Below are 26,502 nucleotides of genomic sequence, written 5' to 3'. Positions count from 1 at the left end.
AATGCTGCCACACACATACCAAGGCCTTCATCTCTTCACTGCTCCTAGCTTCCCAAAACAGCATTTCAATGTGGAAAAACTGATATCTCCATGCTGGATTCATTGTATTCAACTCTGCTTTTGTCATCACATTTAATTATAAATGCAGCATTTAAATCCCAATTAAAAGCTTATGAATTGCACATCAGTAATGGAAATAAAAGCACAAATAAAATAAACTATGTGTGTCCCTCTCCATGCTTTTATATATCTGCTGTTGCGTCTGTGTTAGGGAAACCCAGAAGGAGGAACAACCTTGATGAGAGATGACCAATACAGAATGCAAACAGACACTGCGTCCAGAACACCTCAACAGGAAACCAAGATTTGAGGTTCAACTGTGAAGGCTACAGCTGACCGGAGGGGAGCAGTGAGGGGTGTAGTGGTTGCATAAGGACTTTTCCTTCTGGATAAATAAACAGCAGTTAGTGCTGTGAGCGGCCCACTGGGCTCTGTTGACACTACCAGATAAGCAGGAAGACAGACCGGTGGTCAGGGGCTGAAATTCCTGGAACATCGCTCTTGGGTGTGCTTATACAAGATGAGAGGCTTCTATTATACGGTCTGGTCTAACGCCATGTGACTTCAGTGTGACATCCCCTACCTGCCTTACTTGACTGTGGAAAACCTCCTTAAGATGTCAAAGTGGGGACAATGCCATTAGAGCGGATAAGGTCAACGTGCTTTAAATTCCCAAAATTGACACTGAAACCTGAATCCATGATTTCCATTGTAAGGGCACAGCCTTCATTCTTAATACTTTACCAAAAGACACAAGAACCTTTTATGGTAAAACACTTCCAGCTGTTTTAAAGTGATTTCACTTAGAAACGAGAATGAATTCAAAAGTAATCAAGAGCCACCCTAGTAGTTACTGATTCGTTGATGCAGTGGCAAGCATCTAAACCTGCTCTACCCAAGGCAATTTGCTCAGTGGTGATAGAGGAGGACACACAAGTAAAGCACAGGTCTCTAAACAACCGAGGCGGTCGGCCCCTCGCTGCAAATGTTCATAAATGGTTTGGAATGCAGTCTGCACAAGCTCTGCGAAGTTAAACTCTGGGCGAAATGTTTTATAATGAACTAAAATTAACTTATTACACGCACGTGGTCCTAACCAAAGGACATGGCACCTGATTTTCCTCGGGGAATCTCAATCTAATTGAAGAAGACTTGCATGTCGGGGAGACCCCTGTTAGAGAGAAGGGTCTGTGTAACCCTAAACCAGCACCTCACTGCCTTCAGTAAACATTGGAACGGATTCTACGTGGAGATGAAAAATAACAGCTATTTGAATGGTAAACTAATACTGTATTAAAGAGCAAGTGGAAAAATATTGGCTCCTTAAAGGGGCATTTTACTGATAATTTACATCAACATTAGTTTGCCTTTACTTTGGTTGGAACTGACTCCACCAGAAAGATTTACAGGGAGATTTTCTTCTAGATGATTAGATATGTGGTTGCTATGTTTTGATTTGAATTTCTACAAACCCCCAGACTCTACTCGAAATATATTTAGTAATTTCATTTCATGGAAAGTTTTTTTTTCCAGCAGTATCCCTGACTGAGGATTTGGGCAACACTTTTCTTTCCACCTAACCTACATTGTTTCACTGAACTCTCATTAACACAACAGGGGTTCAGTATAAACCAGATGACATGACACAGTGGACAGTTTAAGAGCTTCATTTTATGATGAAGTACCCTTTCAGCGCGTCAATCTTTCTCTCCTGATGCACTAACATGTTATTTACTCTGCAATGGCACACAGGGTCTTTGTCTCCCATTTGGGTCAAGGAGATGTTTGAGCAGCCGACGGTTATTCCAGAGGGACTAAAAATAAGGCTGGTCAAATAGTAAAAAAAAATAGACATATGCAACACAGAGCACGCGTCTCAGCTCTGCACTGAGACCAGGCAGCCAAAATTGACACATGCCTGCACACAAACACACACACTCTCAGCCATCCTGTTTCTCCCAGCCCCAACGTGCCAGAGGTATCCTTGTGAAGAAGAAGAAATACTTCATCTATCATCCACGATTTACAGTCAGCTCCAAAAATAACTGTAGATCTGAAAGCGGTTTCCCAGCGCGAGGGGAACAACAGAGTATGGCTCATGGAATCGGCTCCATTGTTCTACGCCAACCCAAAGTGTAAATGGCACTTTTCCCAGCAGTGGAAAACATAGACTGGACAATACATTGTCTAGAAATAGGGCAACACACAGACTTTTGTCATTGTTTAGCTTTTGAGTTCAATCAAACTGAAATACCAGTGCGGTTGTTGATTGATTCCATCAGAAAGATAAACTATACACAGAAGACAAAACGATTTTGCTCTGAGTAGCTTAGCTTTTTGACCAGATAACAGCAGATAAGAGCAGCAGCTTTTTATCAGATAGTCTTGTAATGGCTGAAATGAAGCTTAACGCTCCAATGCCAATGTGGTATTTCTGATGGGCAGATAGGGTGCCTTCAGAAATCGAGCCAAATGGGGGTATTATTGCCTTCATTTGTCCATAAATTTGTTAAGGCAAGACAATAGGCACCAGTGAGCCAGTTAAGCTCCCATTTACCATTTAGTACCCTTGTAAAGTCACCTCTAACCTCTCCTAACAACAGACTATTCTGAGCCGGCCTCTGTGGCCTGTGACTGTCCCTGGTGGACCCAGCCAGGCGGCTGCTTCACACAGGGCCTGCCATTCATCTAGGAAACCTTAGCGCTCTGTTCACCAGCCACAGCAACAAGTGCCAAAGTCCGCTCCGGCCGGTATATTTACAGACCTGCTATTTCCTATTTAGAGACACAAAACATCCTTTCTCCTTAGATACTAGCTTTTAAAAACAAGTATCCACGAAGAGAAGAGAAGAGAAGGGCATTCAGTCTCACCTGGCAAAACAGGTTTCAAAACTCTATTAAAAATGTAAAAACACTGAAAGCAAAACTCCAAAAGTTGTGCTCTGTGAATAAAAGGCTGTTTTTTTTCCGCCACCGGCAGTTTGCTCTCATCAAGCAAGCAGAGGCTTGCACTTCAATACGATACACACAGTGATCTGCCAAAGGCGGACTTCTGTTTGATTATGTATAAACCATGTACAAAGTCTGTTCAGCAAGGCTGCTAGGCAACCTGCTTATCTAAATATTGTAAAACAAGAGTAGGGACATGGACTGACTACTGAGTGTGCCTGGCAGTAGTTCCAGTAGCTGTGACTAACTCAGAGCGTAACCATAAACCTGGCACAATGAACATTGTGGCCACGGTCCCCTTTACTGGAGTGGAACGGGGCAGCAGCTCTTGCATCAATGGCTCTACAGTGCTGAAAGGGCATGGCTGCATTGGCACAAATGGAGAGGCAAGCTCAATAAGACTTAGAGAAAACAATATTTGGTTACGCTTTCCACTTTGAAATTTGCATACTTAAGTCACACTTGAATTTGCGCTTGTAATTTTGTTGCTTTTTGGGTGCATACATGCTGCAGTCAGCATGTTTCGCTGCCGGTTTATAGAACAGAGCTCGGTTGCTTTTACAGTTGAGCGATGTCGATCATAAAATTCTCATGTAGTTGTGTTCCCACGTTTGCAAAGGCGTGTGTTTGATTTCTGGAAGGCCGTTTTGAACCAGATGCTGTTTTCTGTTTGAAACACAGCTGGAGCGAGGTGCTTGTGGGTCAGCATTGTGCAGGACAGGGTCCAAGGCTACCGTACCCTGCCCAGGCCGTTGCGAAAAATCAGAGGGAGAGGGGAGAGTGCACATGTTTCAGATGACAGAAAAAAGCCCTGCACCTGTCATACACACATTCTTTGGCCCTTTTGTGTAACACCTCCCGTTCCTGCCGTTCCACCCAGGTCAGGGGTCATAAAAAACACAAAGCACAACTGGTGTCTGTGTGTGCCTGTGCTGTGTATAATTTAACAACAAACAAACCGGTATAAGGACTGCTGAGTCTGGTGCAGAGTAATGGACTTCCGAGAGGCGACTTGGCGTTCATCCCCACAGCAACCCTCATAAAGTTAATGCTAGGGGCGAGAGCGCTGCACGCTTGTTATCTTGCTCACTGACTTACACAGTAATGTGCTCCTGAACCAGGCCTGCAGGGCTGCATGCAGTCTGTCTTGTTTGAACTTCTAACCCTGTTTAGAATTTCTATGGGCTTATTTGCCATCTCATTGACTCTGCTGTAATGTTAAACGCCCTGTTAAATGTCTTCCTCCTGAAGGTTACTGTGTGGCATTGCCTCTGCATGTGTATGCTGGAGATGCATTGTCTTTAGGCGCGACCCAAAAAGAGTTTGCATGATCAAAATGCGTGACAAGGCTGTTTAAAGAAGACTAAATACTATGTACATCTGTCCTACCTGTGGCACTTCTGAAAGCTGGCAACAGGTTTATACCTTTTCTCTCTACTCTCTCCTGCCCCTCTCCTCTTTCTCCCACCACTCAGCTGCAGTTGCTGGTGTCCATTCTTCACTCGTCCTCTGCTGACATTGGCAAACGGGTGTGGGGGTCGTTTTACACGGCGGGACACGTCAGGCATGACAGAGCCAGCCTTATGTGAGCCAACCGAGAGGCATGAGAGGCAGGTTGCCAAGGAGGGTGAGAGAGGTAAAGCGCTTTAAGACCAAACAGCCGGGAAACCACATGCCTGGCAGAGAGAGGATGGCCAGGGTGGGAAGATAAAGATGAACCGAGGGGGAGACTCTTGATCTCACCCTGTTGCCTGGTTCACCTCCATAAGGCCTGAGACAAGACAGCCAGTGTGTTGGGATAAAGACATTATCAAGCTGTTGATATTGGGTGTGACAGCTCTGTTAGCACTGTTCTGAATTATTAAGATCAATTCAGATACAGTTCCACGGTCTGTTCAGCATGGTGCAAATCTTCACAATACAACTTTGACTTCCATTTATCAATTCCATCCTGCTAAATAAAGAATAGAAATAGTTTGTAGAGAATGGTTTCCTCAAGTGCTGGAAAGCATGATGAAGGCTGGTAGCACACCAAATATAGAGAAGTGAAATGTCTCACCACTGACTGATCTGAATTTGACTCTTAAGACTGTGGTGAAGAAAAAAAAATCACCATCACATTATGCTGATTTGTGACCAAAGTTTCATTTCCGCAAAATAAAGTCAACCTCAACATTTTTCCAGCACCAACATTATTTCTTTTGAAATGTCGGTGACGGTTAAGGATGAGTGAATAGTCTTCAAGCGAAAAAGTGTTTCATCTCGTCTTGTATTATCTGTGATTGGCAGGTGTGAGTCACTCTTCCACACACCTGAAACCCTCAGAGCAAGATAGTCCGGTTTGTTCTCTGTGCCGCGCTGTACGCCATAAGTGAACACGGGGTCCACTTTTAATGGAATCGCAAAAATGCAAAATGGACTTCACGCAAATTTCTAGCTTTCTGCATAACGCCCAGATGTCAGTTGTCCTCAGCAGTTCACAAAGGGATAAAGCCCATGTCTCTTTGTGAAACACTGGCACCTTAACACACTGACTCATAACAATGAAGGAGTGATTACGAAGTCAGAAAAATATCCCCAACTCTCTTCAGTCCACGGCGTCTTGTTTTACGTGAGACTGTGGGGTCTCCGGCAAGAGAATAGAAAGGTTACCTAGCTGATGGGCATGCCCTGTGATGACTCACAACTATATGCATTACAAAGCCCAAGCAATGCAACCCTATTCTAATGCCTGTGATGGCACAGAACAATGCTCACCATTGTCACATCAACAGGCAGACTTCATTCAGCGCGAGGTCTCTCTGTTGCCTTCCCACAGGAGCGTCCAGCCAATCGGAGCCACAGCAGGGCGGGGTTTGGGACATGTATAAGAGGTCTAGGGTGACCTGTTTCAACAGCTGCCCTAATCCAGATCTAGAAACAGTTTCCCCCTCTCTTGGCACAGGATTAAACCGGATCTCACAAGGTCATTTCACCACCTTCAACATGGCCAGTCTTTCCCATGCTGCTTTCCAACAACCGATTTTGCATGGCCTGAGTGAATTCACTCCCTCTCCCTGCCAAAATGTTTGCTTCCACTGCAACAAACTGATTGTTCATGAGGAGTGAGATAATAGGGCCTACCTCGTCACTGGTTCCAGGAGAACATTTTTGTGTTGGCAGACTTGAATGCTACTTCAGATACCTTCTCAGCACTCCGCCTACAAATTAACCGTAGAGAGCCAGCGCTCCGGGATTTCTGTAAGGAGAGTATTGTCTAGTCTCGCCATGCTGCTCTTCCTCCCACTAATGCAGCAGCCTTCAGCAGAAATGCTGGGAACTTCCGGCCTCCTCACTGCTCTGTAGAACAGACAATGTCTGTCTGAGACACAAGACAGCATCAGGGTCAAAAGACCTCCCTTTTATAGGGGTGAGCCTGACCAACAGAAGCGCCTGTCCTTCCTAAAATCCTCCCCTTTCCCCACTCACTCTAAGAGCATATGGGAACTTTTTAGGTCAGATAAGACGAGGCAGAACATGTGCAGGAGAAGCCGAGGACAGGGATCAGGGTGTTTACCACATACAGGCCGGCCTCTCTGTCCACCAGCTGTCAGAGCCAGGCAACAATGGGGTCACTTGTCCAAACAAGAGAAACGAATGAACCAATTAGGGTGTAATTGTGCTTAATACACATCAACATTCATTGTCCAAACTTTATCTTGTCATTTGGGGTCAAACATGTAAGGAATGAAAACATGTGCAGCAGGGCCTTTCAAAAAAAAAAAAAAAAAAAAAAAACACGCGCTGCCTTAACCTCCACCATCTGCCTGCTGTCTAAAAAACATTGTCCATTCGTTTTTGACCGGCTCAGCGATGACCAGCGGCCGTTTGCAACTTCATTTTGAGTTGGACCACTTGGACCCCTCCCCCCACCAATCCAATCTTCTCCTGCTGACATGACAAACGAGGCCAGAGTCTAATCCCAGAGCAGAGTTACACGGTAAGAGGGGGTCAGTGGGTGCCCAAGGAGCCACACGGGAAAGAAACATCCGGATTGTCCCCTCGAGCTAGCGAGGCTGCTGACGGCAGGCCCTCTGGGATTAGAAATGCAGAGCAGCCTGGTGAAGATGTTAACGCCGGCTCTGTGCCTCAAGTGGGGAGTGTGGCGGATAATGACCTAAGGGGCCACCGCTGTGCTCCCTGGTGCTGAGACAGATTAATATTTTCCTACTAACAACAGACATTTGGGTTGCTGTGGAAGGAGTTAAACGGGACAGTGGTTTTCAAAGAGGTTACGGCTAGGGCACTGAAATGTGTCCTGACGATAATCTCTTTAAACAGCAGGCTTAAAACTTTTCCTTTCTCTGAGGCTTTTGTCCAGGTTTCATCACTGTGTATGTGTTTGGTTGCATCTGAGTGCGGACAGGTACATGTGCATGCTTGTGCATGTGCGCCGTTTGTGGAGGAGGTTCTCTTGTGTGATAATGTTGTAGCACGTTGCACAACTTGTGTTTTTATTGTTTTTATGTTGAGCACATTGAGTTTTCTTATGTGTGAGACGTGACACACAAAATAACTGTGATTGAGCACAATGCGTCGGCTCACTAAAATTATGACTGGTGTAAAGCTCTTCTAAGGAAATGACTCATTTATCCTTATTACACATTACAAACTCATGTTATTCTCTATAATACTAGTGCGTGGCCAACACTTAATAACATCAATTTATACAAGTGAAGGTCAGGAAGTTAAGCCAGCCATTTATCCCCATCGACGAAAGGTTCAAAATGTCAGAGGCCATACATGGATTGACAAATATGGTTTGACAAAACACCTTGACCTTTCCACATTGTCTGTGTGTCTTGCCTTGGAGCCTTAAAAAGGAGTACAGAGAGTTTAAAGTATTCTAACCAGGATTACGGTATAAAATGCACAACAGTATGAGAAAAAAAGTGGAAACGGTATTTGAAAATGTGCGTATCACAAATCTAAAAAAAAAAAAAAAAAAAAAAAAAAACACCCTTCCCATTTGTCATCATTATTTCAGCAAGTCATAACCCAAGCACAAGCAAGTTTGGCACAGGAGCACAAGGTTCAAAATGACACTTCCTCTCCACGGGCCAATCAAACAGCTCTGTCGTCAGAGCCGCTGCAGGATGAGCGTCCTGCCTCAGTACTGTCACAGTCAAAAGGCCCAACATTAAACCAAGGTTTGTTGCTAGGGGGGACTGCTGTGTTTTGTTCTCTTTTGTCTGCCTCCTATTGTGAACCAGCAGAGTAAACAATGAGACAACATCCTATTGTAGCTCATCTAGCTCATGCTGACATTAACTTCAGGGACATGATGGGAGACAGCAAAGCTGATGCAATAGACCAAAGCAGTGCCTGTTGTGATGTTGCATTCCCCATACAGACAACTGAACACGTGTGCAAAAACCAGCAGCATGCAGATGCTACCCACAGCTTACTAGATGGTAGCACAGGCCAGGCAGGGAGGAGTAGAAAACTGCTGTGCCCGGGGACTCAGGTTGGCGTGCCATGTCAGCCTAACTATAGAAATAGCTATAGAAAAGACTCCCCTCTGGACAGCTCGCTTCTCTCTCTCCACATGACTCATTATACAACTGGAGGCCGCACCACAAGAGGAATGTAAGACATCTAAGATTCAGCCATCAAAACTCCTCAAATCTCAGCAGTGCAAAGTCACAGCACAAAAAGTTTAAACAGGCACAGCAATACCTCATGAATTATGTGTACTAGACCAAAACAGCTGAGGTTAAAAAAAGAAGTGGAACCACACCGGCTAATCCTACATCCACTATATGTGGTGTAATGCGCACTAAAGCAAAGCATCTGTCTCAAGCAAACCAATGAAAGCTAAACAAAGCTTTTAAAGCACATCTGTAGTTCAAGCAGCTGGTGGAGAACATCAGCATGTGTAGATCAAACCAGTAAAGCTAACAGCCCCAGTTACCTTCAACCAGTAAAAAAAAAAAAAAAAAAAGGGGGTGCAACAAATGGACTGTGGAACATTTGTCCTCCGTTTGGCTTACAGGGTCTCTTAACCACAGCAAAGAGCTAGCTGAGCCAGTTTGAGCCCTAGTTTTAAGAAAAGCTGTTGAAAAACCAAGAAAGCGAGCTAATTCTTCTGCCGAGTTAGTTGAGACATACTGACAGACTGTCAGTGTGACCAGCCTCTCCCACAGCTGTCCCAGCCTTCTGCTACAATGTCACGACATTAGGTTAAAAAGTAGCAAACTCATGCCATTTGAATTTCAACTGTGAACCATTCACCAAAGCTAACACACACACTTTGCTCACATTCCGGAGTTGTCTCAATTACACATTTCATATTTAATTTTTTTTTCCACGTTAAGTCGTTCAAACTGGCTATAAACTTAGTAAAAGTAGTTGCACTATAATGACACAGTAGAAAATCCATTGACTGGCGTGGTCTTGTTCACCCTGCACTCACTTTCTGCTGGCTGCACTGCGGGGTTAACATTACTGGCTAACTTGCACTAAACTTTTCTCCGGTGGAGTTTCTACTCTGAATATATGGACAGAAAAGACTCGGCTTACCTTGTCCCGGCCATTTTCTTCACATTGTAATCAAGGCTTAAATAAAAGGAGAAATGCTGTGGCCGTGAGTTTCGGGAGGGGGATTAGTTTTCTCGGCGCACAGAGCGGGCAGAGTAGTGAGTCCGGGACGGTCCTCTGCTAGTGAATCCGATATGGAGTCTCCGCCTCTGAGAGTGAGTCATCGTTTGGGATGGGGGTCACCTAGTCTGCCCACCACTACCACCTCCACTCAACACCCACCCGTCTACCCCCCTCTGACTCCCACTGGTGGGTGTTGCTGGCGGGACAGGCTTTTCTGGTTTGAGACTTTTTTGCAAGGTGAATAAAGCTTTTCAATAAAGGGTCGTCAGTTCATTTGACCAAATAAATTAATTAATTAAAAAAAAAAATCGCCAATATTAAGAGGCCCGTTATATAATATATACTTAAAAAAAAAACAAACAAACAAAAAAAAAAACTGTAGTAGTGTTTTTTTTTTTTATTTTTCTAAGATATCAGCTTACACTTGTAAAGTTGTTTTCCCATGTTGAAAGGATAACAACTTAGTAAGATAAGATAAAGTAGTGAGAACCATTAAGATCAAATTTGCACTCCGTTTTTCAGTGGGTGTAAAAAAGCTGTAGTACTGATAAGCGACATGCAGCAAGCGGTGGTCTAGTTTTCGGTTTAATAGCGCATTAATATTGGAATTAACGGTGATGCGGTTACAGAGACATTCATCAGGTATTTTACAACGGCCTCTGACGTAACCCAGCCAATCAGAAGCGAGAACTATCCGCTTTATAATTACAGGTGTCCTCCAGTTCTTGTGACTGAGGTGACTTGTTGGTAATTTATAACCCGAGTGTTTGTCTGAGTGAAAGCAGACAGAGACACCTGCTGGAGTACAAGTGAAGCATCATGCACTTCCAGGACAAAAGTAGCTTTTTTTTTTTAATGATCAAACAACACTTTATTCACAATTACTATCAGCACTCAAGTCTAGGGAAATATTTGCTAAAAAAAAATAATAATAATAATAAAATAAAATCAGAGAAGCTAACAAATGCAGGTTGCTAAAACTCACATCAATAAGTATTACACGGTTGTGTTGTTCCTCTCTGCAGCAGAGTATACATCCATTCATTGTACAGGACGCCTATCTTTTCACAGTGAACCTTTTAAGTGCTTTTCCGATGTAAAGAAGCTTTTATACTGAGCCAAAACACCCCTTTTATCAAATGTTTCTAAATAAGGAAAAAGGACAAACATACAAATTGAGGGCAATGAAATTTCTCAAGCAACATGTCTACCTAAAAGGTCATTTTGTCAACTCATATCATACAACAAGGTCTGCCTCTTCAGTTTTTATAAAAAATATTGTAAACATTTATATTAATTGCACAACATACATTCAAATACATACTGTACTGTACAGCAAGTTTTTATTTCTGTATTGTTATCATATAGCACCATGTAGCCTATAGCAAGCTGAACAAACTATTTGGATACTTCTACAGTGTGGTATTGACAATACAAAGGAGTAAAATGGCATCCACTATGAAGCATTTTGCCAGTGGTCCAGTGTTTGGAGGTTTGGATTGTACCGTTGTGGGATAGGGGTTAGTGTAGGCCCGTTCAAGGTGTGGCTGACATGGCATAGGGTTACCAGTAACAGGATCAAGGCAGGCAAAATCTAGACACCTCGCCCCTCTCAGATGTGAGGAGGGTCTGAGGCTGCATCAAGGACATTCATCAACATTAAGATTAACTATAATACAAAAGATTATGGCAAAAGTCCGTTACCGTTCACCATCATCAAGTCCAGACCTCTTTTCCATGTGCACTGACACGTTGGTATTTTGTAAGGAAACACTGTCGCAGTGTTACTGTCAGCAACCGTGCTCCTAAGCGCTACTGATTTCGCTAGTCAACATGTGCCACGAAGACACCATGAGGACGCAATGATACCCATAAGATCAGTGTCTAGCAGCAGAGTTGACAAGTAATACACCTCATATTTATTGGTGCTTCTGTTTCCACCCAGTCCCACATGACATGAAAGAAAAAAAGCTGATTAAAGCCGATATATATTATCTACAAGCAGTACGGACAGGCGGAGTGTCTGTGCTGTGGACACCGAACCACTCCACTTGAATCACAGCATCCTATTGGGTGTTAATGGTCCGGGAGAGCCGGTGCTGACGGAAGATGTGAATGTGTATGGAATAATGTGTGCGAGGGAAGTGAAGCCTTGGAGAGTCAGTGGAGTTTCCCATCGGTCTCGGCGTTTCCTCTGCCTGGGTGAGGATGATGATGATGATGGTCAGAGTGCCAGCAGTGGGCCGGGACCAGCAGCTCTCTCCAAAACAAAACTCTTAACACAGTAGAGTAGTTATCTCAGGTTGCGTTGCAGCGAAGAGTGGTCAAGGTCCTTGGGTTCGCCTGCACTCGCCCCTCTCCTTCCTCTGCTGGAGGAACCCCGTGTGGTGGATTGTGGGATGCAGGTGGTTAACCAACCCACCCTTCCCAAATCTGACCTCTGCACAAAGGAAACAAATATAAGTTAAATGTGTCGCTGTAGGCATTCACTGGAAACCGTGGCTCCAGTTGTGGTCTGTTCCTAGCAACACTGCGAGAAAAATATAAGAGCGATGACAAGAACAGGACTGAGAACACAACATAATGAGACAACATCTCATCTGCATTGCGTTTTTGACTTTGACTTGTGTGGGTGAATGAAGAAACGGAGTGTGCAGCGTTGCAATGCAGGTTAAAAAAGAGTTGATTGGAGGAGACAGAAGTAAATAGAGAGGGGAGGTTTAGGAAGCATGCTGCTGGGTCATCTGACCAAGCAAAAAAACTTGGATGGAGATAGGAGAGCTTGGCTGAATACAAGGGAACAGATGGGTTATGACAAACTCACAGCGATTTGGAGGAGGGCTTCTTCACTTTTGGCCTCTTTCGACGATGAACTGGCCTGAAGCATGCACAGCACGTGAACACGTGCAGGGCAAATGCACGTGCATGGAGACACACACACACACACACACAGGTATATACACACAAACACACACACACACACGCACACACACACACACGCACACACAGACATGCATGCACGCGCGCACGCACACACAAACACACATATTCACAGTCACACAGACATACACACACCCGCACACACAGCAGAGACAAGCAATTAGGCTTCATTACAGATAAGGGAACAGCAGAAGCTGAAAGCAGGTTTGCATCTTGGCCCCCATTGGCTTCTGCATGCTTAACAGGCTTTGATTACAACAATAAGGAACCGTGGCAGTTTGTGCAAACTTTGAAGAGGTTCAATTTCACCGCAAAATCACTGTATTTTATTTCCTTGATTCCCCAGATGGCTCGTAGTAGGCAGAAACATAACCAAAGACACACTGGGGAGACTGCAACCGCTCTGTGTTCATAGTGTAACATGAATTCCATCTGTGGTGTTTGCAAAAGTAATCAGCGATGTACAAGACAGAGAGGAGAATACCTGTATTCACTGAAGTAGCTCCGCTCTCTTCCTCCTGAAAAGAGGGAGAAGGAGTATTAGTTTCAGTCTGAAATAACCAAAGACACTATAATCAATCATGTTTTTCTTTGAATTTTCCAACTGACCCTTCTCTGGGTTGCACTGCTTATGTCCTTTGCAGCTCCGTAGCTCCATGAGCTGTTGATGCATTGAATTCAAAGCATTGCGGTCCAATGTGCTGACAGCATTAATCAGCTACAGGCACAATGAGGACAAAATGTTAGCAAGGGGTTTGCCAAAAGTGACAATAAAGCGGATTTACTTTGGAAATGCAGCAGGAAACTTTCTACCACTTTGCTGAGGATTTACAGAAATGCAATATGAATCACGTTGTGGGATCATTTTGTAAAGTTGGTGGAATATCTGGCATTGCATGTGTCGGTGTGTCGGTACAAATGATGAATACCTGGTATGGGTCAGTGTTGAGGTCAAAATACTCCAGGAAACCAGTAGCAAATTCACAGAACAGGAAGTTGTGTGTGTCATTGATGGTCCTGAGGCACCAGTAGGTGTTGTTGTTGGCACTGGTGCATGCACAGAACGGACCCACTGAGGGCGGAGGAGAGATTGGGCGCGACAGGAAAGGGAGGGGAAAGAGAAGAAAACAAGGACAATTACAATAGTGTTCCATAATAATATTTTCAACGTATCTGTTCTGGCAAAAAATAGACTCAGAAACCGCCAAACACATTCCACAGCTAAACATAATTCCTCACTTGTCCAGAAGGGGGCAGTCTGCCAGTGCTGGTTGTCATGGGTAAAGCAGGTGAGGCCGGGCATGCTGCAGGTGTCATTATTTCGGAGCCTCTTCAGGAGTTTGCGTAGTTTCTTTCTGCGCTTCTGCTCCTTCAGCATCCACTGCTTCTTCTGCTTCGATGGCATTCTGATGAGAACAAAACAATCAAGAAAAGGAATGAGACCGAAAGAAGAAAAAAATAATTCTTCCTTTCACACTCAAGATGGTGTACAGCACATGGATTTGCCTTATTCATACCTGAGTGAGTGGATGCGTCCTGCGTTGAGCCTGAAAGCCTCTTTGTTCTTGAGGAGATAACTGAAAAGACAGGAGACGCAGCGTGGAACTGATGGCTGTCACACTGATAATTACATCAATGGACTGGTGACTGTGCAGTATTGATGAATTCTCACCTGGGGGTGTTACACTGGCACTCTTCAGGCCGCACTTTCTTCAGGTGACCTTTGACCTCACGCAGGTTCTTGATTTTGGTCTGCAGGGTTTCAATCTAATCGTCACACAGCCACACAAGATGGAGTTAAAAACAAAAGCTATTAACAACCCGTGACATGGATGTTGTGAACTAGCCGTTTTCAAACTTGGACCCTCAAACTGACTTTCATTAACCAATGGACCCCATTTTATGTGATTTTGGCCTGATATAAACCCTGATATGAAAAAAGTTTTGATCTGTGCAAGAATTAAATTGTTTAGATATGGCGGGAAAATGACAAATATATTCAAAATTAGGAGATTAAAACAATTTAAAATAATCATCTATAGATTTTATTTGGTATCATAACAATTTTTCATCAATTACAGTGAAATTGAACTATTCCTCACTTTGGTGAGGACCCCCTGGAAGCTCCTCAAGGACCCCCGGGGTCCCTGGACCCCACTTTGAAAACCACTGAGGAGTGGATTTAACCAGAGCAGTTTTACTGAGGAGACTGGAGCCTTACCTCATGCTCAATATGCAGTTTATGGTCTTTCCACGCTTGAAGGGATTTGTAGAGGCCTCCATCACATTTCACCGTGTCATTCATAAGAATTGAGCACCTGCAGGGAGCACAGAACATAAAACTGTAAACCACCGACACACCCACGTCTTAGGTTTCTGTCCATCTTGAACATTGCACGTACCTGTAAGTGACTTTAAGGGCAGCAGGTGGTGTGAGCCTGCTGCTGCTGGTGGGTCTGACCGTGGCTCCCATGCCACTGAACTCTTCATCCTCCACGTCCCCATCCCCTGCTCCTCTCCTGTTTTGGGTCCAGCTGCTGTTCCTGGATCCCATAGGCCGGTAGCCCTCCTCCAGGTCCACAGCGTACAGATCTCCATCCAGCTCAAACGGTACTGAACGTGCCCAGCGGTTCCTCGACATGGTTTTACTTGACTTGATCTCTGAACAGGACAAGGGAGAAGGATTTGTTTGTAATACTGTTAGCAGCACGAGTGTGTAATCTAAAGTCTACCACTTGGTGGCAGTGCAGACACATCGCCCCCATCTCATGAATACTTCAAAAGCTGGTTATTTTAGCCTGAGATTAATGGTCCTGTTTGGGAAGGCTTTGTACTGCAAGGGCATTTCAAAGTAAAACACAAGTGTCTTTCAGAACAAAAATCAGTCTCTATTAATAACAACTGGAACACTGGTTTATGTGACTGACAGAGGAGCTTACTCTTCTTGGTGAGCAGTCTCTTCCTCTTCAGGACGGTGGTTCTGAAGCCCAGTGGGCCACAGTCGCAGCTGTCAGAGTTAGACATGCTGCCGTAGAGCTGGGAGCCACCGCTGGCCATCAGAGCCTGCATACGTGGGGCATAGAGACTGGCCATGCCCTTACACTTATACAGCCTCAGCTTGCCAGTCGGGTCCTCCACACACTGCCACTTCTACAAGAAGATAGAGGGATAGATGACGGAAGGGTCTGGATAGCACCAGAGGATGATTCTACATGGGGTCCTTTATCTTGCTCTAAAGAACCATTAAAAGGTGGTCTGTGTGAGTTTGAACTTCAGTGAGGACACATTAGACTCAAGTGACAAAAAAGAAAGAAAAAATTCATGAAGGCCTGGCGACTCAACCATTAAATAAAACTTTTATACCACATTTTTTCAGGGGTCCTCACTTCAACCAAACCCCTGCAATTTTATCTAATGCACCTTCAAGAATGCATGACATGAACATGCATTAATGACAATGACATTCAACTTTTTAGGACTCACTGGCCCTGTTTTTGTGAGTTATTTAAGTCATTGTGGTTCTATATTGCTCTAACCAAATGACTCTTGAGGATGACAACACACTTGCCTTTAAGGAAATCAAAGAGGATCTTTGATGTCAAATATAACCTTGGGAGTACAAGGAGTGTATATTATATCCACTGAAAATGTCAACCAGATTGGAAATTTCCATGGTACATGTGATACACTCCACTCTGTACTCCCGAGAGTTTTTATATCCTCTTTCTTCACCCCTTTAAGACAGATACCTGTCCTGGCTGTTGGCAGGCGGTCTGGTACTCTGCTTTCTGACACAGATCCTTGACCCGTTGGTATTTAGGAAGGAAGTTCTCTTCCTGAGCCACTTCCTTCCCATCAGCTCTCTTGTGCAGAGGCTTCCTGTGTGAACAGGAAAGGATTGCATGAAAATTAATTCAGCCAACAAAGAGAATACTGTCACAAGGTGACAGTGCTTGGAATGAAAACGTATTCTGCAAAAAGGTCAATCAATAAACCATACCCTCTCTCCACCAGAAAGGAATCCCTCCATGTCTTGCCCTTCTTGTTCAACTGGAACCTGAAAATGAGCAAAAAGGGGGAAAAATACTGTCAAACTAGGCTGTGATATTTGGACTGAACAAACATGCACCACATTTCCAAATGTCATCTTTGCAGTGCACTGAAAAGAAACTAGTGCAATATATTTGCATTTGGATGAAAGTTTCCACATTGTCAAAGAAATTACTAAGAAGAGATTTAGTAAAGCTTTGTCTAAGTCGAAATTAATGATTTGGTTGCTTCTCTTGGATTACTTGCTGAATGTCAAGAGACAAAATTATTTAACCAGTTTCAGTATTTGGTCTGGAATATGCAGAAGTTCACCTGTTCACTGGCTTGTCCGTGTCCAGCAGTTTGAGGATGGACTTGCCGTCCATGTCTGAGGGGATGTCTGCACCGGCCATGTCCAGCAGAGTGGGTGCCAAGTCAATGTTGAGCACCACATGAGGATTACTGCAGGGGAACAAGAGTAAAGTGTTAATTTTAACATGATAATAAAAACAATTAATTCACTGATATGCATCTTATAAATTATTGGTCCACAAGTTACTAACATGGCCCCTTGCTCCACGTTGGGTCCTCGTATGTAGAAGGGCACGCGGATATCAAACTCATAAGGCATTGACTTGCCCTTGACCAGACCGAACTGCCCGATGTGATACCCGTGGTCCGAAGTGTAGATGAGGTAGGTGTTGTCCAGTTCGCCTGTCTCCACCAGCATATTATACACCTAAAGTGGATAGCAGTAAACTTTTTAAAAAGTAGCAGTCATGCAAAAAGTTGCACTTCATAATTGATAATTTAAGTAAGTCCCAGTTTAAAGAATAGGGGTGAACCATTTATCAAGTGTGTCAGTGAATACATTAAACAATCACAGTCAGAACGAGCACAGTTCTCTCAGGACTTGAGACTGTCAGATGGAGGTCTGTGTGTGTTTGTGTGTATGCGCTTGTCCGTGCATGATCTTGAGTGTGTGTATGTCTGTGCTGAAGTGCATGCGCGTGTGTTTGTGCACTAAAGCACACATCCATCTGTCTGTGTGTCCGTCTGTCTACCTTTTCCACGCTGTCATCCACAGACAGCAGGGTCTGCATCCTCCTACGCTGCAGCATGTTAGTGAACTGCATGTGGACAGGCTTCATAGGTCCTGTGTAGCGAAGGATCCAGTGCTTGTCTGGGTTAGGGGCGTAGTTGTAGCTGGGAGTTCTGATAGAGGAATACACAGAGAGAATGAATGCAAATCAAGCCACAAAGAAATCTGATGTCGACTCATTTAATTTCCCTGTTCCTTCATTTACATCTGAAAGGAGACCATGCGAAAGCAGAATAGTCAGTCTATTATATCTAACTGTATTCTGCAATATGTTTCCATTCAGTGGCTTTTTTCATATTGCACTGCTATTGTTCCATCGGAAACTGGATTATAGCAAATGTACCAATATGCAGATGTATTGTGCAATTACAATGTTGCTGCATGCACAGCAATAACCTCCGCCAATGTCTGCAGATGACTCCTACCATTTCCTCTCCAGAAAGTAGCCAGAAAACTGTTTATGTAATGCTGAACTGGAGGTTACATAAACCATGTAAAATGCAAAGCTCTGCAATCAATAGGGCTACACACAGTGAGGACGGTTTGATCAATATTTAACTCCAGGCCATTTGGAACCTTAATTATTTCAAAATAAACACTACTAAATACCTAATGAGATCTTAGGGGCAAACATATTTAACGTTTAAAGTGGATCAATTTGACTTTTGAGAAATGCTAATGCGCTCGCAGCCTTGTCCACGGAGGCAACTCAAATGCGGTGCGAAGATGTGTCTGCCTGGTGCCAAGGTGAGAAGGAAGTTTATCGCTGGAGGAGTCCTGATAAACATTTACTGCCTCACTCTCCACATGGCTGATAAGAGGGTGAGAGTGAGATAGGGTGAGAGAAATGTCCTGAGAGGGCTGTCTCAAAAGAAATGACCACAAGGAGAGTAAATTTACGGGGAAAGCACAATTAAAAGTTACTACAAAGACAGCAGGGCTGGTTCTTGCCAAATATTCTGTCTATAAAGCCTATGTGGCATAGGTTAATGATGCTGGTGGGATTATATGGAGCAGAAGTGGGGGTTTGGTGTGGATGAGAGAAACTGCTGGCTCATTACTGGCCTGGGATCGGTCTCTAGAGGCCAATAGGAGAGCTGCCATTAACCAGCAGCACTAGAGAGCCAGTCAGGTGCATGAAGGGTCAGGGAGACAGACTAGAATACTGTGAGTGTCTGTCTGTGAATGTGTATGTGTGTGTGAGAGAGAGAGTGAGAGATAGAGGAGCATGCATATGTATCCTCATTACCTAAACAAGTCTGGCATCATTCATGCGTCTTGTTAAGCACGTCTGACAAAATGCTACAAATTAACAGGGCTCGTTATGGTAGTGAAACTAATGTGCACAACACATACGCCGAACAAACTAGAGCACCACGGCGAAGGCTTTGCTACCTACATCATATTACAGGCGGAGGAAGATAACAAGATAGAACTGAGATTATGGGATTCGTGTCATTCTGGGTCAAATAAAAGTGTGCATGAATGTGTGGATGACTCATATGCAAGCAGAGGCTCTGGATGAGGAAATGTAAAATTCAAGCTAGCATGTGTCAGCCTTGTCCCAGATAAACCAAATCAAATGTTCCCTCTTAATACAGTTCACACGCAGTGGCAAGGAGTCAACCAAGCCAGACCAGTTCCCCGCATTTTAATTAGCATTTATTTACCCAAGTAAGTCTGATGACGTTTTAAGAGACCTCTCCGACAGCCTGAAAGTGTAAACGCGGCTAAATCCCTGGTGTCTATTTGTTTTGGTAATCTGAGTTGAGCTCCTTACATGTGCTGCGAGGCGTTGGGGAAGGCGGAGCTGTACTGCGGCGCCGAGTCCTCCGGACCGTGGGGGGCGGCGTGGCTCAGGACCATCATGACAGGACGGTGAGGGTACATTCTCTTGGACATGCGGAAATAGTTGATGCTGTCATTGGTTATGATGTCTGTCAGGTAGTCCTGTGGAGGAAGAGGCTTGTCGTGACACAGGCGCTGAAAAGGCAGTCAGAGGCCTTTTAGGAGTTATTAAGTAATGAACCAGGGTGGATTTTATTTGCTGTTTAAAGTCCCCATAAAATAAACTCCCATTATTTTTTACTTCCTGGAAAACAGTGCATCTCTAATGTTGACCACATGCTGCACCAGAAGGTGTAATTAAAAATTTCAACCATTAAAAAAATCGTTGAACAATGGTGCTCCCAAATGCACCCCCTAAAACAAGACTGTTTGTCTCTAGCTGATATCCTGTTAGTTTACACTTTTAAATGGTCCCTCCTCGCATTATGTCTTTACCAGAATTAAATCAACATTAAATCTGCATCTGCAATCAGCATTAAATCTGCTGCTTTTTATTTACTGAGTGCGGAAAAGGTTACTTTATGTTAATTGCTCACTGTTTGCAAATATACAGGTATTTACATACTTTAAAATAATACTCCGTGTGAGTGTTACTTTCATGCCAGTAGGTGTTTTTTTCAGTATTTTTCAGAGGATTCAGAGGATTAAGACCTTGGGGTAGTCGCTGCCGTGCTTCTCCCGGACACCGTTCCTGCAGAGGGTGTAGTTGTAGAAGCGGGAGTTCTTTACCAGTGCTACCCATTCCCTCCAGCCAGGGGGCACATAGGAGCCGTTGTACTCATTCAGATACTTCCCAAAAAAGGCTGGGGGAGGAACAGGAGAAAAACATGCGCTGGTGTTTGAGCTTGGCTTTCCAGTGAATCTGAGAATACAAACAGCTGCTTAAAGCCATTTAAACGTTCAGGAGTCACCGTCGCCACGCTCACCTGTCCTGTAGCCGGAGTTGTTGAGGTGCACGGCGAAGGTGTGCGGCTCGTGGTGGGCCTGCCACGAGGGCGAGGAGCAGTTCTCGTTGTTGGTGTAGGTGTGGTGGTTGTGAACATACTTCCCTGTGAGGATGGACGACCGCGATGGGCAGCACATGGGCGTGGTAGAGAAGGCGTTGGAGAAATGTGTGCCCCCCTTCTCCATGATGCGCCGGGTCTTGTTCATGGCCTGCATAGAGCCTGGGAGAGAACGGCAGGAGACAGAGGGAAGTTGTATGAAGCAATGTGGGGGTGAAAAGGGGGGGCGGGGGTGAAGAGAACAAGGAGAGAGATTCGTAAGTGAAGGATTGAAATGAAAGGGGCATGGGGGCGTGTAAAAATAAGAAAGTGAGAGATTGGGGGTAAACAGAGAGAAGGGCCAAAATATAGGGAATGAGCAGTAAGAGTGATAGAAAATGGTTTTGGAGAGGGAGAGAGAGAAAGACGAGGAGAAAAGCAAGTGAAAGAATAAATCTTTTTGGTGAAGTGGAGCCCATTTGAATTCATGTGTGCTAAAAGCCTTTCAGGCTGATGGTGATTGTTTGGGGAAACAGATGCTTGACCATAAATTCCTGCCTTTCAATGGGAGTCTTCTCACTAGCGATCACAGGAGGACAAAGGATGTCACCGAGGCCATTATGCAGCCACTCTAGTCCAGTACGCCGTTAAAGGGCTTAAGCGGGTAGGGAGATGGCCAGGGTTTGGCACCCAGACAATGGAAGCCATAGGCCGCCCTCATTTCATGCCAGCAATGGCGGAGTTGGCAAGGGGGGCATATGACTTTGAGTGTGCCAGTTGTTTTGGTGCCAAGAGGCAGCATTAGGTCGACTTGCCTTGCCGATGCTGCTGGATACACATGGACAGAATATCCATACCCATGGGAAATGGAGACAAAACACGCAGACAAAGATGCATGCATAAACACATGCACTAACATCCCCCAACCCCCTCTCATTCACACAGGAAAAGAGCAAGGGAACCTGCTGTCTTACCCAGCTCTATGTCTTGATCATCGGTGAGGATGAGGATGATGTTGGGTCGGATGTTGCGGATGTGGCGGTCCCTCTGCAGCCGAGACCTGAGGCGATAGCCAGACAGGTAGCTGGACCCCTGAGCCGCATGACAGACTTCAACCAGGAGAGGAAGGAGAAGAAGGAGGAGAGGGAGAGGGGCAGGCAGCCCCCGCCCTGCCATCACTCTACCCTGCAGTCACCTCCTCAGCGCTTCTCTCACACAGCAACACAGAGCAACCTGGGAGAAAAGACAGAGGGAGAGAGGGCGGAGAAAAGCAGTAAGTAGGTGGAAGAAAGGGCAGAAAGGAGATATAAGAAAGGACAGTGAGTAGGAATCAGAGAGGATAGAAAGTAGGAGGAGGAAGAAAGGACAAAAGGAGGTAACAAAAGGAGAAGACAGGATGGAAAGTGGAGGAAAGAAAGCACAGAAAGAGGACGGACAGTATGTAGCGGTGAGAAAGAACAGAGCATTCAGGTAAGAAAGGACACTATGTAGGGCTTAAGAAAGGACAAAAACATTAAGACAGTCCCATACATATGTGCATGTTCACACACACAAATACACTCACGCACCTGCACATGCGTGCAGACACACACACACACATACACACACACACACACACACACACACACGCACACACACACCAGAGAGTACAAACAAGCAGGCGCAGAGAGAGTAGCGAGAGGCCACCCGTATAGAGCTTGTACCCAAGAGAGATAAGAGACCTTTTTGGAGTACACAGAATTGGAGCTGAGATGGATACACACATACACACACACACACACACACACACACACACACAGAGTGAGAAACATGGTGAAAAATAGCAGATGCAAGCCTTGCAGAGCCATTACAGGGTGCTCTTCCGTACAAATGCGCCCGTTTGGGCTGAGCTCAGCTCGTTAATCAATCATTAATGATGCATTAGAGCGGTGTCATTGGCTGGGTGTAATGATCTCTGGTGATGAGCACATGGCTGCCAGGCTGGGGCTAATGGGCCTGGGCTGGGGGCCAACACAGGCCTCACCTCCCCCTGAGAGAGTTAGGGTGGAGATAAGGGGATGAGGGGGGCAGAGGTGAAGGAGAGACACAGGGGGATGAGGGGATGAGATGTGGAAAATGGAGACAGGGGTCACTGATCAGGGAGTAACGGTGAAGAGAGAGCAGGACCCCGGTTCAAAAGAAAAAGCTGTGAAAATCTCCAAATTAAACCCAGTTGACAGAACTGTGAAGCAGAATAATACCAAAGTGCCTGTGAAAATGAAAGCAGGCAGCATTAATGTGACAGTAGCACAGTTACCAGTATCAGTACACGGTATGAGTTCCATAAAAGTAAATTGCCTCTAGATGTGCAGGAAATTTCCAGCTCAACTCACCCTGTGTAAGTTTAATATTACAATTACTGGAATGACAACACTGCATGCTCAGTAGAGCTTTCCCTTAATGAAGCTCTACATGCAGTTTGCTAAAATTACACTACCTTGCTATTAAATCTCTAATACAAGTAGGCTGTATCTTCACCTCATTAAGACTATCCCTACTGAGTTTGCCATGGCAACGGTAACTTATGTTCCCTTACAAACACACAGCAGCAGCAGTCACATGACAATCTACACTTCAGCATTTCTTTTATAACCCAGATGATCAAAGTCATGAAAAGATAACTTTTTGGAATCAAAAACTAGAGTTTTGTTGCAAAATGTTGACTATTCACACCCACTTTATGTTCACCACACTTATTAAAGATGATCAGAGGAGTTGTCAGCCTCGAGTTATGCTAGTGAGCCAAGCGGCTCTCTACATGCGCCATGTGTTTTTCAACAACAAGCAAGGATGCGAGGATGCACATGCATGCCACAAACATAGAGGTGATGTATTTTACAACACTGAGGAGAGAATAAGGACTTTAGCCATCCACACTTCCAGGTGGTTTGCCTTCTCTTTTCATTCAAGAAACATCAACAGAAGGAAGAGACACAATTTGCAGAGAGAAAGAAACCAAAACCTGATCGTAATGTTGAATGGAGAAACCTAATGGATTAAAAAAGTCACTGTGATTACTCATCATTGGACTGGTGTAGAAAAGTGAAGTCAGGAAAAGGACTGCACCCAAGTGGACATACGATTCTTCTTTCTGGACTAATAAGTCAGGCTTGCCGGCTAATCTAGCCATATCTTCGCTCTGTTTCAGTCGAGCTGGAAACTCTAGTAAACGTGTCAGTGCGGAGGAAGAAGAGGGTGGAGGAAGTTGCTTGCGTGCCTAAACACCTGCAATGTAAGCTGCTCATGAAATGAAAGTGCAAGAGCTTCCCTGCCGAGCAACTGCACTGAAATCCAAATGTAGACAAAACACTGTAATGCTATAAATATGAAAACATTTTGAATGCCAGAAATGCACTCAAAATCAAAATTGTCACTGAGGTCTAGCCGGTGTTGGGAAGGTTATTTTTGAAATGTAACAGATTACTAGTTATTGCTGTTAAAAACAGTAGTCGAGTTGTAAAAAAAAATTCAGGGGGGATGGTCAATTTTTTTTCACTTGATGAAAAGTGAGGATGGCAGTTTTACAGGGGGGATGATTTTGACTGTTTTTATTTCAGGGGGGATGCCATCCACCCTCATCCCCCCTCAACTCGAGTACTGGTTAAAAATGTAATAAAAGTAATATTTAAACGACTTCATCAAGGTAGTGTAATTATTACATATACAATGCTTTTTGATTACTTTTCTGAGAAATGTTTTAACTGGGCAGTAAAGATGAAAAGTTTAAATTAGGCAGTGTAGACCTCACAACAGAACGCAACACTGACTGTGAAGCTTTCATTAAATGTTCTTCAATATAACTTGAATTAAAAGTGGAATATTCTGATTTTTAACCCACAGCCACCAAAACAAATCACAAGTATGTAGATCACAAACAACAAACCGCCGTCTCACCGCCGGCTGGTCGCAGACATGGCAGACCGGCTGCGTGGAGACGGGCGCTGATTGGACCGGCGGAAGAGAGGCGGTGCAAATTCAATCAAGAGAACCAATCGAAAAAAAAGGCTCAAAATTTGAGCGCACGCTGCCAAATGAATGCAGCCTGTCTAGACGAAGAGACGGCTCTTTGTAAGCCATCCTACCCTTGACAGTGTTTGTCTCCAAGTGTTTGGCTTTGCCGACCCGTGTTGTCTGGAAATATGACAAAAGAAGACATCCCTGTACTGCGAAAAGACACAACAGAAGCATCTTACGTCTATTTAGTTACATGTAATAAACGACTCCCCAACACCGGGTCTAGCAATCAACGATATGTTTGTGCGAGCATAAATTATGAATGTATACAAATCCATGCTGCTACAAAGGAAACTGCGTTGTTCATCTGAGCTGCGAGGTACATTTTAAGCTCACGCAAAAGCTTCAACTTGTAATTCTGTGACATTTTCAAGAAGATTATTCTGAATTAATGCGCCTCGTACATGAAAGCCTTCGTGTAGTTCCACACACCCTTCATGTAGCTGTTGCTGTTTGTCACACCGCTGTAACATTCAGTGGACATAAGTAGGCCAGTTGGAGAAGTACTGATGTAATGCTGTTTCTTTATCATAATACAAAATCAGACCCGCCGCAGACCACAATGACAAACGCAATTAGTGAGCAGTGCCATCAGCGTGCCCACTGAGAGGTTCCAGTCTCATAGAAAGGTGTGTGTGTGTGTGTGTGTGTCAGAGAGAGAGAGAGAGTCCACAGGGAGTATGTGGCTGTCGGAGTGATCACTGTTTGAAGACGAAAACAACAACACAATGCCAAACTCCCTCTGCTGGGACGGCACCTCCTGCTCAACAAAAACCTGACCAGAATGCCACTGAACATGGGAGCGAACACACACACACACACACACACACACACATACATACACATACACACACTCAGTCATGTCTGGATGCACACAAACAGCAGCTACACACTCAACAAACCCAAATCAAGTCATCCAAAGCAACAAAATCTGCAGAGCACTTCACATAAGGGAAGATTACAGAAGAGAGATAATCATTACCTCCTTCACCAATAACGGAGGAACTTTACTCTCGTGGAGCTTTATCTCGGTGCACAGTCACAGCAGACGAGGTGAGCGTGAGCTACAACTCTGTGCCCGAATGCAGGGGAGCTCCTCTGTCTCACATAGAGCTTCCTGTTTCTCTCCAGTCTGCGCCGTAGTTCAGATCGCACTCATTAACATCCTCCCTATCGCTCAACCACCCACACATGTCCTCCCCCCCTCCCGCCTGGTCTTAATGCTCAAAACACACACGTCCACGCGCACACGCACGCACGCACACACACACACACACACAGATCCCCACAAAAACAGCTGTGTTTGCTCTGGTTTTGTGCGCCTCTCTCTCAGGGCATGTGGTTCCTCCCTGAAGGAATACATGAGCTCTGACCCAGGGCGGTGTGCTGTTTGAAATTCCCCCTGCTCCTTCTTCTTCGGCTCTCCCCCTTCTGTTCTCCCTCCCTGCATCCCTCTCTCATTTCTGGCATGGGATGAAAACAAGACACCAGCAACAAGGAAAGCCACAAGAAACAACAACAACAACAGCAAAAAAAAAAAAAAAAAAAAAAAAAAAAAAAAAAAACCCGGTGAAAGAAAGACAAACACTTAACCAGCTCTGTCTCCAAACAGCAGCAAACCCCCCCCCCTCCACCCCCATCCCGCCCAGATGGACGTTTACAATGAATAAAGAATAGATTCAGTGTGCTCGCATTAAGTTGGTCCCCCACGACTGATTCCTCTTTCACCATGGTTTGTGGTGTGGAAGGTACTTCCCTTTGATAGTTGTTTGTCTGTTCGAAAAGCTGATGTGGGCAAAACCCGTAAGGGAAGTGCACCGAATATAGGCCTGAATTTACAAGAAACATCCAGCTCCATTTTGCACGCCGCGCTGATCTATCAATAGCCAAGTATGT

The 26,502-nt window shown here is 44.7% G+C and overlaps 2 protein-coding genes across 7 annotated transcripts in view; both read right to left on the bottom strand.

Annotated features, from left to right (window-relative positions):
• arhgap46a (Rho GTPase activating protein 46a) overlaps positions 1-9,782 on the bottom strand; it is a 33,602-nt gene extending 23,820 nt beyond the window's left edge. The window contains exon 1 of one of the 2 annotated variants that reach the window (XM_030051136.1): positions 9,571-9,782. In XM_030051136.1, coding sequence (XP_029906996.1) covers positions 9,571-9,584 — 14 coding nt within the window. In that variant the 5' untranslated portion in view covers positions 9,585-9,782. The remainder of the gene's footprint in view (positions 1-9,570) is intronic. The other variant, XM_030051137.1, reaches the window with a different exon arrangement.
• A 714-nt stretch (positions 9,783-10,496) lies between these two features.
• The window catches only part of sulf2a (sulfatase 2a), a 48,861-nt gene continuing 32,855 nt past the window's right edge, over positions 10,497-26,502 (bottom strand). For 3 of the 5 annotated variants that reach the window (XM_030052364.1, XM_030052363.1, XM_030052366.1), the window contains 20 exons: positions 21,528-21,786; positions 20,497-20,736; positions 20,222-20,373; positions 19,503-19,672; positions 17,685-17,835; positions 17,184-17,359; positions 16,954-17,082; positions 16,592-16,648; positions 16,341-16,470; positions 15,531-15,741; positions 14,994-15,252; positions 14,813-14,909; positions 14,264-14,358; positions 14,109-14,168; positions 13,831-13,997; positions 13,521-13,663; positions 13,201-13,309; positions 13,076-13,109; positions 12,476-12,529; positions 10,497-12,091 (listed from right to left, as the gene is read on the bottom strand). In XM_030052364.1, the coding sequence (XP_029908224.1) occupies positions 12,061-12,091; positions 12,476-12,529; positions 13,076-13,109; positions 13,201-13,309; positions 13,521-13,663; positions 13,831-13,997; positions 14,109-14,168; positions 14,264-14,358; positions 14,813-14,909; positions 14,994-15,252; positions 15,531-15,741; positions 16,341-16,470; positions 16,592-16,648; positions 16,954-17,082; positions 17,184-17,359; positions 17,685-17,835; positions 19,503-19,672; positions 20,222-20,373; positions 20,497-20,736; positions 21,528-21,729 (2,667 nt within the window). In that variant the 5' untranslated portion in view covers positions 21,730-21,786 and the 3' untranslated portion in view covers positions 10,497-12,060. Of the gene's footprint in view, positions 12,092-12,475; positions 12,530-13,075; positions 13,110-13,200; positions 13,310-13,520; positions 13,664-13,830; positions 13,998-14,108; positions 14,169-14,263; positions 14,359-14,812; positions 14,910-14,993; positions 15,253-15,530; positions 15,742-16,340; positions 16,471-16,591; positions 16,649-16,953; positions 17,083-17,183; positions 17,360-17,684; positions 17,836-19,502; positions 19,673-20,221; positions 20,374-20,496; positions 20,737-21,527; positions 21,787-25,588; positions 25,679-26,502 lie in introns of those variants that run through there. The other 2 variants (XM_030052367.1, XM_030052368.1) reach the window with 2 other exon arrangements.

This window comes from Myripristis murdjan, chromosome 5 (genome assembly GCF_902150065.1).
Source record: "Myripristis murdjan chromosome 5, fMyrMur1.1, whole genome shotgun sequence".
NCBI classification, from domain to species: domain Eukaryota; kingdom Metazoa; phylum Chordata; class Actinopteri; order Holocentriformes; family Holocentridae; genus Myripristis; species Myripristis murdjan.
This window is presented reverse-complemented; position numbering and strand designations above follow the sequence as displayed.